At 40.3% G+C, this 17,413-nt stretch overlaps 1 protein-coding gene across 1 annotated transcript in view; it reads left to right on the plus strand.

The window, feature by feature from the left end:
- Nucleotides 1–17,413, plus strand: part of ANO6 (anoctamin 6) — a gene marked incomplete at both ends in the record, with an annotated part of 210,594 nt that overhangs the window by 76,768 nt on the left and 116,413 nt on the right. Inside the window, one exon of the mRNA XM_079715964.1 lies at nucleotides 10,909–10,988. Coding sequence (XP_079572090.1) covers nucleotides 10,909–10,988 — 80 coding nt within the window. The remainder of the gene's footprint in view (nucleotides 1–10,908; nucleotides 10,989–17,413) is intronic.

Here is a 17,413-nt window from a genome sequence, read left to right on the forward strand (position 1 = left end):
TCTGAATTCTGAAACACAAACATTTTGGCATCAAAGGTTTTGGATAAGGGAATGTGGACCTATAGTGGTTTTTTCCTTGTATTTCTATGTTCCCATCCCTCCTAGGCTTTAAAAACTGATTATGAAATCAGGCCTACTCTGGCCTTGAGTTTAAAGACAATAGAAATTTAAGTGTGGTGTCTTCTTTCATCCCCAGTACATGTATAATCACTATAATCTGGAAACTGACAGATCAGTGACTAGGACCAAGTTTCAGCTGAGCCATAGCCGACTTCAGACTCAGGGTGGTGTTCCACTAGGAACTCTGGGGGTCTTAAGAGACTTGAACCAATTGGACTGCTGAGTGATAGTGATAGCATTGCAAGATGTTGTTGGAACATACTTCTATAACTAATACCATTTGTCCTTTATAAAACATCAACTCTTAGCCAAGTTTTTAAAAAACAATACCAAATTGGTAAAATTAAATAAAAATTAGACTTCAGTTTTAAGATTATTGTTCATGTTATTAAATCTAAAATTTTAAAAATATGTTTGTTAAAATGGTAAAGGTTGCAGAATTGAAAAAGCTGACTCAAATTCATGTGGAATTGCAGGGGGCCCTGAATAGCCAAAACAATTTTGAAAAAGAACAAAATTGGAGGATTTACATTTACTGATTTCAAAACTTACCAGAGAGCTACTACAGTAATCAAAAGTGTGTGATACTAGCACATGGATAAACATATAGACCAACAGAATAGAACTGAAAGTTCAGGAACTGGCCAGAAATGGCCAATTGATTTTTGAAAAAGGTGCCAAGTACACTCAATGTGGAAAGAAGAGGCTTTTTAACAAATGTTGTTTTGACGGCTGGATTTCCATATGCCAAAAGAATGCAGTTGGACCCCAACCTCACGTCACATATAAAAGATAACTCAGAATGGGTCAAAACCCTAAATAATGAGAGCCAAAACCATAAAACTGTTAGGAGAACATAGAGGTAAACCTTTATGACCTTGGATTTGGCAGTGGATTCTTAGATATAACACCAAAAGTATGGACAACAAAAACAAAATAGATAAATTGGACTTTATCAAAATAAAAACTTTAGTGCAACAAAGGATATTATTAAGAAAGTGAAAAGAATAACAGTGGAAGAAACATTAGGAAATAATATATCTGATAAGGCTTTAATATCCAGAATAATAAAGAACTCCTACAACTCAACAAAAAGACAAACGATCCAGGTAAAAAATGAGCAAAGGACTTGAGTAGACCTTTCTCCAAAGAAGATCTGCAAATGGTCAGTAGCACATGCTCAACATCATTTGTCATTAGGGAGATGCAAATCAAAACCACAACATCATTTCACACCTACTAGGATGGCTAGAATTTTTAAAAAGCAGAAAATTACAAGCATTGGTGAAGATATGGAGAAATTGACACACTCATACATTGCCTATGGGAGTGTAAAATGGTGCAGCCACTGCGGAAAACAGTTTGGTGGTTCCTCAAAAGGCTAAACGTCAAAATCCTACATGACTCAGCAATTCCACTACTAGGTATATACACAGAAGCATTGAAAACAGAGACTCTAAAACAGTTACGTATACACCATTGTTCACTGCAGTATTATTCACAATAGCCGAAAGGTAGAAACAATCCAAGTGTTCATCAACAGAGGAATAGATAAACAAAATGTGGTATATCCATACAATGGAGTGTTAGTCAGCCAGAAAAAGGAATGAAGTTCTGATACACAATACAACATGGCTGAACCTTGACATCATTATGCCAAGTGAAGCAAAAGGACAAATAGTATGTGACTCCATTTATATGAAATATCTAGAATAGGCAAATTCATAGTGACCAGAAGTAGATTAGAGGTTACTATGAATTAGCAGGAGGAGGAAATGAGGAATTATTGCTTAATGGTTACAGAGTCTCTGGGGTGATTTAAAAAAAAAAAATTTGGAAACAGTGGTTATGGTTATACAACATTGTGAACAGAGTTAATGCCACCAAATTGTACACTTAAGAATGATTTAAATGGCAACTTTTATGATTTATATATGTTACTATAATAAAAACTTTTGTAGATGAAAAGGAACTAATGAATTCAGTTAGAATCTGGTAGGTTTGTGATATATATTGTGCTTTTCACAGTTCAGTGTTTGGATACCTTTCGTAGTGATATGACAGGTTTTACTAGACCTGCAAAGTGCCATAAGAATGTGAGGTTGAGGCAACTAACTTAACCTGGTACATAAATGGTGACATTGAAAAAAAAAATTAAAGAAAGGGTAAAATGGTGGTGAGGGGAGGTGCATTCCAGATAGAATGTACTAAGGATAAGATTGAATATAAAAAGGATAAAGCTTGGTGACTGACCAAATATCAAGAGTGGGAGAAAAGAGAAAAGTCAAAAATGGCCCCAGCTGTAGTTTAGGTGGTTGAATCAATGCTAATACATTAATCAAGAAGGCAGATACAACAGGGGGCACCTTTGAAGCAAGACAGTTTTTACCATAATGTAGGGAAAATATTTATATTCTAAATTATTTGAAGGGTAGTACTGGGTCCTAGTCATGAGTCCAAAAAAAAAAAAAAAGAAAGAAAATGTTCTTACCCTAACAAATTTGACATATTCATGAGTGCTTTTTTCCTTCTTCCCACTTTAGCTATTTTTTTCACTTCCAGAAATATGAGAGAGAGAGCATACTTTTGTATTTCTGAAGATGAGAAAAACAGAGAACTCTAAAAGAAACCATCAAATTCAATTTGGAATTTGCATTCCCGGAATGATTAGAGGAGAATGCCACAGTTTAGTTTATATGTCAGTAGCAAGCTGTGGTAAGAGACTGATCCATCCAGATTCAGAAAAGTGAGGAAACATTTCCTGATTCACATTTGTTTTCATTGAAAGTAGTAGCCAGCAGTGCTTAGGCCACTGAGGTCATTCAAAAATACTTGCTGAATTAATGTTATCTTTTTCTATGTTTAAATTCATTTTCTTATAAAAGGAATGAATGGTAGGGATAGTCAAGGTAAAAAGTCAGAGGGAAAAATGGGTGCCTAACAAGGTAAAGGATGCCAAAATTTATTAAAGAATGAAGTTTAAAAAAAAAGTACCCTTGGGGCTTCCCTGGTGGCGCAGTGGTTGAGAGTCCGCCTGCCGATGCAGGGGACACGGGTTCGTGGCCCTGTCCGGGAGGATCCCACATGCCGCAGAGCGGCTAGGCCCATGAGCCATGGCCGCTGAGCCTGCGCGTCCGGGGCCTGTGCTCCGCAATGGGAGAGGCCACAACAGTGAGAGGCCCGCGTACCGCAAAAAAAAAAAAAAAAAAGTACCCAATAGTTATACAGTACTTAACAGTCATCGAGTCACTTTTATATATGTGTCAGTTAATTTATTCTCCACTTTCTGATGTAGGTATTATAATCCACATTTTAATGATGAGGAAACTGAGGGTTTGATGATGAGGAAACTTAGGGTTGAGTGATGTGCCTGAAGCCACAGGGTTATACTGCGTTCGAGGTCTTATGAATCAAGTCCACTGCCCTGGGTAGTAAAACACAGCTGTCTTAACCTTGAAAGGAACTCTCCTGTCTATGTGTTTTATATTTCATTATTAACTTTATTTTCACTAATAATGACTCTTTGGACCCATTTTAGAATCACATTTAATATTACAGGGCCTATAATCTTTAAGTTTACAGCCTTTGGATAATAGGGAAAATTGATTTTTCCCTTCCCGTCACCAAACTACAGTGGATCCTGTAAAACTGAAGCCAGAGAAAGAGACACTGGAACCTGGAGACCAAATATGATATCATAGGATGATGCGACATGTGAGGTATAGGCTTAGCCTTAGGTGGTGTGGGGAGTGAGACTGGGCAGGCCCACATGATATCTGGAAATTACGGAGTGACAGTGAATGGTGGTCCAAATGTGTGGTTGCTTTAAAAATAGTGGCTGGTGAGTGCTGATATTCAGGTTAAACATTAGATATATGCTGAGATCCAGTTTTCAGAGACTTCTAGTCCAGTGGGAGAAGAGAGGTATAGGTATAGGTAGAGGATGCTTGGCAGATCACTAGACATCCTGCCCAATCTGGATATGTGAACATATCTTCATTACTAAGGCAATATGGGCCATTCTTTTAACACTTCTTTAATTGTACATTCACTAGATCATGGGATTCCTGAGGACAGTTTCTATACCCTCTTCATCTTGGTATTTGTACTCATATCACCTAGCTCCATCCTTGACATGTGAATATCTTTAGCCACTTGTCAGAATATTGTATTTGTTTGTTTATTTTGTGGAGCTTTTCCATTAATTCTTCTAATTGTGAGTACTATACCAATAAATTTCACTGCTTTTTTTTCATTATTTGTTTTTCAAGATGTGTTAGTCTATTGTTAATACTTTTCTGACTTACAGTGCTATTTTAATTCCTTACCAAGTTATATTTAGCATCAGGGGACCCCTTGGAATTATTTAGAGCAGCTTAGGAGACATTAGTGAATTCAAAAAGATGTCCAGTTTTGGAGTCAGACAGATTCAGATTGCCATTGTATCACTTCTAGTGGTTGACTTCAGGCAACTAATGATATCCAATTTTTCATCATCTGTGAAAACGAGGATACAAAGAAGATTAAGTAAGATCAGACCTTTAGAAGTGCCAGGCATGTTATAACACCCTCAGGAAATTTCTGTTTACATTTCTCCATGTCACGATATGATATGATTATTTTCTATGTACGTGAACTTAATTTGTATTTAGATAGTGTTTTATTTTTTTCAACATGATTTTGAATTGTCATTTGTATTCTTTGCACAACCTGTAAGATAACCAGGGAAAGTAATTTTATAACTAGTTTCAGATAAACTGAGAATAGGTCATTGCTCAGGATCATGCAACTAAGTTGCAGATCAGCCCAATCAATCCCCTTAATCCATGCACAGTGCCCTTTGCACCAGGCCATGGTCTCTTTTTACCTGCTGTCTCTCATATACTTGCTATGCCTCTGACCATTTCATTCACAACCAGTCACCATAAAGAAGATGTCATTTGGACCCAATGACCTGCCATACTGATGCTGTAAGTTAGATATAGTGTGGATGCCTAATTCTGATTACTTTTATTGCTGGGCACTGCTTATCAGGCAGTCTTTGGGCCTTACCCATGACGTTCCCAAGAGGTCATTTTGTGTTTTCTGATGGATAATAGATTATCTAAGTTATAAAATGTAGATAATGGCTCTTTTTATTGCCCATTTTAGGTAAATCTCAATCATCTTTGCTGTAGAAGTTATCTCTCCATTTTGCAGTTGGGATGATTTCCATTTCTAATTGATAGACAAGTAATCATGTGAACTGCAACTTTCTGGTGAGGTTTCTGCTGTTCTCTTATTAACCCATTAATGTGACTGGACTTCTAGACATTTCTGTTGGGGCCTTCATGTATGTCAGAACTAGTACCACCAGTGACTTTATTCCTTTAATCTTACTATAGTAACTGCCTTGATAAAGTTTTAAAAATATTTTTTCTCTTTCTTTCATTTTAAACTAATTGTTACGTGATTAATTACTGTTAAATTTAGGAAAAGTAAATAGTGAGTTTCTTTTGACCAAAGCCTCAATTATTTGAGTTTTGCCTGTAGTAAACCAGTTGATATATGTGTATACAGTGTTTTCTTTGGTATTCCTACAATACTCCATTAGTCTGTCTAGCCTAGCACTTACTAATTATCCTCAAAATAGGATTTATCATGTCTCAAATTCCTTTCCTCAAGAAGAGGGAACTTTGTCTGGTTCTTCTTGGTATTCCCAGGGCCTAAGAACACAATGACTGTGCAAAATATGTATAAACTAGGCAATGAATGTTTGTTGAACCTGACTTCCAATTGAACTTTCACATTGCATCCATACAAAATTATATCAACATGTCAGGACCAAAGATTTTTCATTGAATAAACAGTTTTCAGTTCTCTCAGCAGCTTTGTGATGAACAAGATAACATAGAGGTACCCACATGCTTTTTATATTCCAAGTGCCAAAATTAAATGAGCTAATCATGGTGTCATTCAAGGTGGTACTTCTGTAGTATAAAGTGAGGTATTATGGCAGTACTAAAAATGCATTTCAAAATATTACATTTTAAAATGACTTATATAAAGAAGAAAATTAAATGGACATTTTTGCCTTTTTAGAATCTTTTTCCTGATTCTGCAGCTATTTTAATAAAAAGCCCTCAAAGTGTCACCTAGATTTTGACTATTTTATTTTTGCTGAGAAATGAATTTTTTCAACTGTGTTAGATTACCAGAAATGAGAATATCAAACAGTAACTGGAGCCCCTCAGTAGGGACGTATAATTATCATATTAGCATCATAAATCGTTTGCTTCTCAGTACTGTGTTAGGTAATGAGAGCAACAGCTGCAGCTTTGTTCTACCTGGATGATGTTTCAATTAAGCCATTTCTGTTTTATTCACTCAAATTTACAGTTTCTACTTTGTGTTGACATTAACCAGTGAATCTATTAGTTTCCATTACCAACAGAATAACTAAAATTATAAATAGTTCTATATTTTCTCTCACAAATCCTGTCAAGCTGCATAGATGCCTTTAATTTGATAGAACATCTGGGCAATACACCTTCTTTCTCCTCTGTGTTTAGGCAAAATTTGTACTTTCTTAAGCTTATCCTTTCATTAAAAAAAAAAAAAATCAACAACAGCAGCTCTGTCCCATCTGTTGACCCCAGATACATAATAGGTAAACTGGGCATCTCTCTTTTTTTTTTTTTTTTTTGCCATACACGGGCCTCTCACTGTTGTGGCCTCTTCCGTTGCGGAGCACAGGCTCCGGGCGCGCAGGCTCAGCGGCCATGGCTCACGGGCCCAGCCTCTCCGTGGCATGTGGGATCTTCCTGGACTGGGGCACGAACCCGTGTCCCCTGCATCAGCAGGCGGACTCTCAACCACTGCGCCACCAGGGAAGTCCTGGGCATCTCTTTATAAAGGAATCCAGATAAGATGCAAAAGTCAAGTCACTCCATCAGATTTACAGTACTCGTTTAAAAAAATACCTGCAGTATTATGTTTCACTGACTTGCTAGTTCTGCCAGGAAAAAAAAGTGAATCGTAAGCACCACAGATACAACTTCTTCAATATCTATCTTACTACTATAAAAAGGTCTTTTCTTCTTACTTGGAAACCAAGCTGCAAAACACCAATTTAAAACCCACCCCCACAGCCACTAGTATAAACACATTTTAGCAAGTTTTAAAGGTGGCTTGCAAGAATGTAATTATCTTGGACAACTTGTTCTGATGTTGGAATAAACAGTTTATTACAATTCCCTGAGTGTAACAGACTATGCAGTACTTGCTGAATGTAACAGACTGTGTAGTACTTGCTGTCGCCCCCTGGCCCCTGGAGTTCTCAGGGGCAAGCACCTTAATTTCCACTCTGGTTGCAGCTCTGCAAGCCATGGCTCACCTCATCTCTTTCCTGTTTCTGCTTTGGTTCACATTTAGGGGTCCTGTGATGAACTCAGTTTTTCAGAAGCATTAGAATCACTTGTCTGTGTTCTCTTCTACTGCCATTTTCTTGCAGTTCATAGGCTTACAGTGATATGAGTTTATTGGGCAAGATTCTGAGTGAACCTAAAGTCTAGTCCAGATATTGGGATGTTTCTTAGTGATGTGCCAAACCTGAATAGCTGAGTCGTTGGCTGATAGTTTGGTTTTGTTAAACAATCACTTAGAGATCTCATAACTCTCACCTATACATACCCAGCTTTCTTTTGGGCCACTGAAGGGAATTTTTCTGGATTAATAGGAACCTAGTCTCTTCTTTCACTAAAGCCTCTAATGGATTAAAAAAAAAATTAATATGCAATTAAAAAGTCAGTACAAAGCTAACATCACACTTCATAAAATCAAAAGTAATTTACCATAACTTAATGCTTATTCCATACTCAGTCTACCTAGTTTTGATAAATACAAACAAACCTTCTATCCCTAGTTTTGATAAAAGCAAACCTTTATAGCTGGTTTGTTCAAGTTAGGATCCAGCTGAGTACCACATATAGCTAATGGTTGTTGTGATATTGTGATTTGTGATAAGAAATATATATTTGTTCTTCCTTGGTTCATGTCGCAGAGCTCCTTTTTTATTTATTTACTTATTTTTATTATTATTATAATTTTTTGGCTGTACCTCGCATCTTGTGGGGTTTTAGTTCTCCAAACAGGGATTGGAGCAGTGACAGTGTGGAGCCTTAACCACTGGACCACCAGGGAATTCCCACAGAGCTCCTTTGTTAAAACTTGCCAACGTGATGAGAGGGATAAAGGTGCCCTTTTTTATGTTAATGAGGTGTTTGGACAGCCCCTAGGTAACCAAAGGAGGGGGGCTGGCTGCCCAGGGAACCCACCAAGTGACTAGAGGGTAGAAATTTTCAGTCCCACCCCCCTGACCCCCGGGGTAGGGGAGAGAGGCAAATTGAATCAATTACCAATGGCCACTGATCATCAATCAGTCATGCCTCTGTAATGAAGCCTCCATAAAAACCCAAAAGGACAGGGTTTGGAGAGCTTCAGGTTGGTGAACGCGTGGAGTTGTGGGGAGAGCAGGGCGCCTGGAGAGGGCATGGAAGCTCTGCACCTCTCCCCACACACCTTGCCCCTGTACCTCCTCATCTGGCTGTGCATCTGTATCCTTTATAACAGAGGACCCCAACCTTTTTGGCACCAGAGACCGGTTTCGTGGAAGACAGTTTTTCCACAGACGGGGGAGGGGCGGGGGATGGTTTGGGGATGATTCAAGGGCATTACGTTTATTGTGTGCTTTATTTCTATTATTATTACATTGTAATATATAATGAAATAATTATACAACTCGCCATAATGCAGAATCAGTGGGAGCCCTGAGCTTGTTTTCCTGCAACTAGATGGTCCCATCTGAGGGTGATGGGAGACAGTGACACCCGACGTGTGTTGCTTATGTCCAGTCTATTCGGTAAGATGCAGCTTAATTGTCACTTGCCACTCACTGATAGAATTTTGATATGAGTCTGCAAGCAATTGATTATGGTCTCTGTGCAGTCAAACCTCTCTGCTAATGATAATCTATATTTGCAGCCGCTCCCCAGCGCTAGCATCACTGCCTCAGCTCCACCTCAGATCATCAGGCATTAGATTCTCATAAGCAGTGTGCAACCTAGATCCCTCTCATAAGCAGTGTGCAACCTAGATCCCTCGCATGCGCAGTTCACCGTAGGGTTTGCACTCCTATGAGAATCTAATGCCGCCGCTGATCTGACAGGAGGCGGAGCTCAGGCGGTAATGTGAGCGATGGGGAGTGGCTGTAAATACAGATGAAGCTTGGCTCGCTCACCTGCCAGCCACTCACCTCCTGCTGTGCGGCCAGGTTCCTAACAGGCCAGGCACCGGTACCAGTCCGTGGTCCGGGGGTTGGGGACCCCTGCTTTATAACATCCTTTATACTAAACCGGTAAATGTAATAAATGTTTCTCTGAGTTCTGTGAGCCACTCTAACAAATTAATTGAGCCTGAGGAGAGGGTGGTGGGAACCTCCGATTTATAGCCAGTTGGTCAGAAGCACAGGTGGCAGCATGGACTTCCAATTGGCATCTGAAATGGGGGCAGTCTTGAGCCCATAAACTGTGGAATCTGATGCTACCTTCAGGTAGATCGTGTCAGAACTGAAATAATTGTTCAGTGGTGTAGGAAAAAACACACATTGGAGTTCTGTTCCGTAGGGCTCTTTAAATCTCTAACAGTCTACCTTTTTCATGTCATTGATTTGTTGAAGAGGCTGGACCTGTTGATAAATGAGACTATTTATTTAAATGCTTAATAATATTTGACTATTTATGTAAATTTATTTAACTAAGAACATTTTTCTACATGGCCAAAATTACATGGTTATACTTATCGATATTAATATAACCCAACACTTAATCAGTATTCAAATTTTTGCAGTTTGTTTTCAAGTCTTTTACATCTGGATTGTTTAAACCAGGATCCAGCCCAGAACCACGCACTGCAAATGGTTGTTTTGTTCTCTTAGTGTCTTTTAATCTGGAACAGTCCCTTTTATTCACATCAGGAACATGTTTACAAGAGGAGACTAGTGTCTTGCAGAACACCCCACCTTCTACATTTGGCTCCTTTATCCCTCTAATACTGTGCCGTCCAGTGTAGTAACCACTAGTCCCATGATGTTATTGAGCTTTTGAAATGTGGCTAGTCCAAACTGAGATGTGTTGTGAGTATAAGAGTACCCCCCAAATGTAAAATAGTTCACTAATAGTTTTTTATATTTAATACACACATGTTGAAATGATAATCTGGGTATATCAGGTTAAATAAATCTTACTACTAAAAATAATTTTATCTATTTCTCTTTCTTAATGTAGCTACTAGAATATTTTGTTTGGCTCCCAGTATATTTCTGTTAGATAGTGCTAGTCAACAGATTTTAAAACAGAAGATTACTACCCTAAAATGACTCCACATCAGTTCCCTGACATGTGGAAGAAAAAAGAACATCAATAGGCTAAAGTGTTCCTGAGCTGGAATTTTATAACATTTAGTTGCCATGTCCTTCCATGTAGAAGCTAAGTGATTTTCCATGGTAGATCTAGCCTTAGAGCATTTTAGGACCTAATATCCTACAAGTGTGGCATTGTTCAGTAGATGAAATAGCTGCTGAAGATTTTGAGTGTCCTTATAGCCAAAAGCCTTAAATAATGTCAACCTGTAAGTGTGCCACAGACGCTAAAAATAGTTAAGCCAATGCTGCTGATTTAAAAGCAAAAAAAACTATGTGAGCCAACGGAAGTTCATGCTCATTTATTTATTCGTTGTTTTGTTTCTTTTCAGTCTTGGAAAACCTTGAACAGACAATTGTCTCCGGTTTTGGATCACTGGAAAGTCAGCAGGATTTCCGAACCCCGGAGTTTGTGAGTACTACCACTCTATCTTAAATTTGTATCAGTTAGCTAGAGGTTTCTCACAAAGTGGAGAAAGGGGTTTTTTGTTTTGTTTTGTTTTGTTCTTAAATGAGTTCTTGACTTCAGTGGCTCTAGATCTGGCACAGGCCTCGCTGTTGGGACTCTCTGTGCAAAGCTCTCGTCCTCTGGGGAGCAGGTTCCTGAACTACAGTGTCTTGGCATCATGCACTGTAAGCTCGCTCTTCACGCTGCTTGTAATAGCAAATGGGAACTTGTTCTGCAGTAAAATAGCACTGTGTGTCTGAAACTCCCCCTTTATTCATTGATACCCTTGCTACCAGTTTCTGCTGTCAAAAACTCTGGAAACCAGTCTTTACTGAGCACATCCAGGTACACTGACCAGTCCAATTCCTTTTTCATTTTGGAGCCTCAGTAACACAACCTATATGGATACATCTTGTAGGGCTAGGAATATTCTATTGGTTGTTTCTGCTAAGAAGGGAACTAAGTGCTCTCACTAAATTAGACTCATTAAAGATTAGCCATGGTTCCTACCCTCAAGGAATCAAAAATCTTATTAGTTGCTACTGTGATTTTATTAATGCCTTGTTTAAAGGAAATGAAGCACATACGATGCCTGGTGGAGAATGTCCTTACTAAATAGATTTTATATTAGGCTTATTTGAAGAGGATGATGGGAAGAAGTGTGTCTCTAATTCCTATACTATGTTATTGCACCAGATGTGTAAGGAAAGCATGCCAGGATCCACCTAGATTTACTGATTTTTGCCCCCTGCTGCAAATGGCTTGTCTACCAACTTAACAATGGAAAAATCATTTTTTTATTTTCAAAGTATGATGTATAGTCGCCACTCCAGTAATCGGCAGAGCACAATTATATTATTGATAGCGGAAAAAAAACCCAACAAAAAACCACCTCATTATGTGCTTTCCCTCTTCTCACACACTCTTTATGGATTGTCCCCTCAATTCAGCCAAGAGTAAGGAAACTAGGCACGTCTCTGGACTGAAAAGGGATCGCACATGAGATTCTATCCACAATGCCATTTTATTTCAAAGTGTGGGACTCCTGTGGTGTACTAACAGATTGCCTACTGTGAAAATCACTTGGATATAATGGAAAGACATAGTATTCAATGACTTCCCTATTATATTCAGTGAGATTTTCAGCGAAGCAAAATTGTGAATGCTAACCAATATTCCTGCATCTTAAAGTAACAGAGCAGCTTTGTGTTTTTTCTGACTTCTGCCGTTACAGCCCCAAAGTAGAATTGACACAGATATTTCACGTTTGAGTATGATATTGGTACAGACCCATGGAGCTGACCTTTTTCTGTTTTGTTATTTTCTAACTGCTTTTTTTTTTTTTTTAATAGCTTTATTTATTTATTTATTTTGGCTGCGTTGGGTCTTTGTTGCTGTGCGGGGGCTGCTCTTTGTTGTGGTGCACAGGCTTCTCACTGTGGTGGCTTCTCTTGTTGTGGAGCAGGGCCTCTAGCTGCGTGGGCTTCAGTAGTTGTGGCTTGCGGGCTCTAGAGCGCAGGCTTAGTAGTTGTGGCGCACGGGCTTAGTTGCTCTGCGGCATGTGGGAGCTTCCCAGACCAGGGCTCAAACCCGTGTCCCTTGCACTCGCAGGTGGATTCTTAACCACTGCGCCACCAGGGAAGCCCCGATGCTGAAATTGTTCATCACAGTTTCCTTATTTGTGTGGTTGATATCAGATCTCTATATCCTGGTTATTATCCTTCTCTAATTGTGTGTTCATATCAAATTCAGGGAGGAATCTGTGATTTTCTTGTGCTTTATAAATTTTCACACATCTGATGATCATTGCCTGCCACATCTTTGTGTAGCACATACATATCTGCTTGTGTTTTCTCGTCAGCATCACTGTAGCCCATGTACTCCCAGTTCCATAGTAAACATGTGTTTCCTGAGCTGTCTCCATGGTAAACAAACAGGAGGTATAGAAGCCGCCTTGAGAATAGGGTACTCAGGGGACTCAGGCCTGATATTTAAGGGAAGCCTCTTTTGTAGGCAGAAAGTTACAGCATCGGTCAGAATGGGTGGCTGCAGTTGGGGAGGAGGCGGATTGGGCACATGCCAGGACAAAGTCAGCTAAGTTGATCCAAACCAGAATCTTAAATTAGAAATAGGGACAACAGTACAAAACTGGGAGCAAAAGGAGCCCCCAAAAATAAAAAATAAATTAAGTATGTATATGCCAAAAAAAAAAAAAAAAAAAGAGCCCAAAGGCAAAGCAAAATTGGAAACAGAAAAGAGAGAGAAGAATAAAAGGAACTGGATAATCAGTCTTCTGTTCTTCTCCGGGTGGCATTTCGGAAGGTCCAGCCGCAGTTTGCTGAGTTGAACTGAAATAAAGCAAGCCATAGACCATGTTTACTCAGGCCTTATCCTCAAATAGTTCAGATTTTAGAAGGATGAAGAGCCCAGTGTTTTTGTACAACAGAATGTATTTATATAGTTTGGCCAAGAGGGAGGACAAAATCCTTATCATTATTAGTTTGTTTCCTTCAGAATTTGTTTTTCTTTCGTTTGAAACAAGGCCTGAGAGCGGTGCTCGTTATGGCATGATAAGTACATTAAAGGTTTCCTTCCCAGTTCAGGTGTGTAGTATGACTAGTCAGACAAAATATTGCCGTGTAGTCTACATAAATCACGGGTAAAGAAATGCTGTTGTGAATCCCTCATGTGCCTGCAGACAGCGGCCACCTTGCAGGGCAGAGTTTGTCCCGTGATCACATGTTGCCCCTCCCCACTGTCTGCTCCACTCTGTGGACTGAAGTGGGTGAGTTTAGCCAAACCATGCTGACATGTTAAAAGGTGAGTGAAGACGTGAACATAGGTGCATGTGTTGTTGCCACCCCAAAGCTTGTGAGGAGCTGGGAACATGTTGAAACTAGACATAGACCCACTCCGAGGTGAGGTGCATGTGTGGGTGAGGGTCAAGGTGAAAGGGACCTGGCTAAGGGCTGACCTTACCGAGAGTCCCTTGGTTATCTCACTATGGTGGGAAACCACCTCTGTCGTGGTTCAGTTTTTTGTTTAAGCACAATGAAAATCTGTTTTATAACCTGCTTTGTTAACTTAATGTTTTACTCTGAACATTTTCCCATGCCGTTTTTTCCCCAGTTTTATTGAGGTATAATTGACATATAGCACAGTGTAAGTTTAAGGTGTACAGCGCCATGCTGGTTTTTTCCTCTGACATTGATATCGTCTCTGACATTTTCTGTTCCCTTGTGCCAATGAACTGTAATTCATTACATTAGAATTTTCAAAGCAGTTAGTTCAAGAGGGAACTTGTCGAGGAAATGGTGGCATGGTCGGATGCTCGGGACCATGTGATTGGTGACCATCATTTTGGGACACGGACCCTGAAAGTAGATGGGGTGTGTGAGGACAGGTATCAGACTCTGAGGAAAGGGATTGACCAAAGTGAGGCTGGGAACTGAGTACCAGAGACCCAGATAAACTTGTAGGAGTTCAGACTAGAAGTAGAGACTGCAGCACTAGCCAAGCTGGTTAAAACCAAGGATGGGGAGCCATCCACATGGTGATGGAGCATATAGAGATGGTCCTGCAGAATGGCAGCACAGATGTAGGGCATCCCAGGCTTCCACCAGTGCTCCCAGTCCCAGATGTAGTTAAGAGCAAAGGTGATCTAGGCGTCACTGCAGGGACCCAGCCAGCATGACTGCCCCAGCAGACCCCAGGTTGATCCCAAGCCCCAGGGAGTAGAAAAAAACCTGGGGATTGAGGGGTTAGTAGGGGGAAATGTTGGGTAGTGGTCAAGGCTCTTTCTAGAAACCCTGCCTCTGTTGGCACTGACCCAGGAACTCACATGGGTCTGATTGCCTGAGTATACATAGGGTGAAGGATGGGGTATGGGGAGGAATTCTGATCTAGCAACGGTGAATCTGCTTGCAGCAAGCTGGATAGAAACCAGGCTGCAGTCAACATGAGAACACGTGGAAGGAAAGAGAAGGCTAAGGAATTACATTTTATGATCTAAGTCTCGATAATAATACCCTCTCTTTTGGCCTTTCCAGAACTTGAGGTTTATTTATGACTCCCTGGGCTTTTTAGAGACAGGAGGATTCTTATAGCCTCTTGTCTCATGCCAGTTGATGATGTTTCCCTTTGTTTACCTTCTACCAAATTTGGTGTAAGTAATAAGATGGAGTTTGGGCTGGCAAAAGAATATTAGGATTACGACAGGGTAAACCAGGGAAGATGATGAGAAACCTCAGGATTTAGAAAAGGAAAAGAGACTCGGGAAGATGAGGATTAAAGTGGAGCAAATATGTTCCCTTCGTTCAGCACTCATGGTTATGCAGAGAGAAGGAGGTCGGAAGAGTTCTTATGCCATTTGGAATTTTGTGTAACTGGCTCCCTTTTTGAGAGAAGATACTGCTTAATAGAGAATACAGTTGATTTCCTGAAATTCAAATTTGATTGTCTTTAACTAGATGAAAATATATGTGACCTTGAAGAAAGAGCTAAAATCTTAATTCAGTCAACAAATATTTATTTGATGTCTACTATTTTAAGCACTATAGTGGACAAACAGAAAACATCCCTGCACGTGTGGAGCTTACGTTTTGGTAGGGGAGACATAAAACACAAAATAAATAAAACACAACATGTCAGAGGATGGTAAATCCTTCAGAGAAGAATAAAGGAAGGATTATATGTGTGTGTTGCAGAGGGAGTTGCTTACAGTTTTCAACAAGGTGTACAGGGCAAATCTCACTGAGAAGGTGATCAGTGGAAAGGCCTGAAGCAGGGATGCTGGAGCAAACTCTTTGGAAAACTAGATGAAGAGCATTCCAGGCAGAGGGAACAACAGGAGCAAAGGTCTTGAGGTGGGAGTTTGTGGAAGGTTTGGGGAAAGGAGACCAATGTGACTGGAGTAGAATGAAGGGCGGTGAGAATAGTAGCTAGTGGGGACTTTATAGGCGATTGTAAACACTTTGGTTTTACTCTGAGTGAGCTGGGAAGTTATTTGAGGGTGTTGTCTGAAAAAAATGCACAACCTAAAAGTTGAGAGTTATGTTTTATTTGGTGGACTTTCTTAGGACTTCAAGCCTGGGAGACAACATCTCAAATAACTCTGAGAGACTGCTCCGAAGAAGCAAGGAGGGAGGCCAGGATATATAGAAGTTTTTGCAACAAAAGACCAGGTAGTCAGAACATCAAAGGATTACTGTTAAGAAAAGGAAACCAGACATCTCAAGTTAAGGAATTTAGTGCTTTTCTATGTATGGGAAGGTGCAAGAGTCTGGGCTCACTGAAATCACTCCTTTGAGATGCACCTTAGCTATCTGGGGGCCAGTCTCCTCAGGTGCATTGTATGGGGGTGGCTGCAGCAGCTGACTGCTAGATGAGCTTGGCAGTGGGCAGCCTGTTTGTCTCCATCCTGAGTTCCCTCAGCGCTCACCGTCCAGGCGGCTGCAATGTGAAGCAACAACCTTTGTTTACTGATATGGCAGGCAATATTTTAGTTCTCAAGGGTAACCCTTGGGAAGATAAACTGGGGGGTTTTGAGTAGAAGGGTGACTTTACCTGACCTCACCTAATTTTAGCAGGATCACTTTGGCTATTGTGAGAACAGTATGGTGGAACAGAGCAGAAGCAGGAAGGTCTATTGGGCTTTTCAGGAATCCATGCGAGAGATGGTGGTGGCTTGGTCCTGAGTGTTAACTATGGCAGCAGTGAGATATACTCAAATTCTCGGTATGTTTTGAAGGTAGAACCAACAGGATTTTTTGACAGATCAGCTGTGAGGTATACGAGAAAGAGCAATCAAGGATGACTCCCAAGATTTTTGACCTGGAAGACTATGGAAGGAACAGCTGGAAGGGAGACTACTCAGAGGAAAATCAAAATTCTGTTCTGGGTATGTCAAGCTTGAGACATTCAGTCCAAGTTCAAGAGAAGGATCTAGCTAGAGATCTGGGAGTTGTCAGCACACGAACAGTATTTAAAGCTATGGGACTGGAGATGAGCAGCAAGGGAGAGGGTGAGATGAATCAGGAAGAAAGCCTGGCCTGAGCTCTGGGGGGTTCAAGTGTTTACAGGTCAGGGAGAGAGGAGGAAGCATCAGCAGAGGAGACTGAGAAGGAGGAACCAGTGAGGTGGCGAAAAACAAGGAGAGTACTGGAAGCCAAAGGAAGAAAGTATAAAGTAGGAAGGAATGCCCAAATGCTGCTGATGAGGATGGGAGGTTGGAGTTAGCAATATGGCAGAGACCTTGACAAGAGAGGTCTCAGCTGAGTGCTGGGACCCAAAACCTCATTAGAGAGGATTCAAAATGGAATGGGAGAAGAGGAATTGGATGCTGGCATTTAGATAACACTTTCAAAAATTCTTGCTGAACAAGAATACAG

This window comes from Hyperoodon ampullatus, assembly GCF_949752795.1.
Source record: "Hyperoodon ampullatus genome assembly, chromosome: 11".
Classification (NCBI taxonomy): Eukaryota; Metazoa; Chordata; class Mammalia; order Artiodactyla; family Ziphiidae; genus Hyperoodon; species Hyperoodon ampullatus.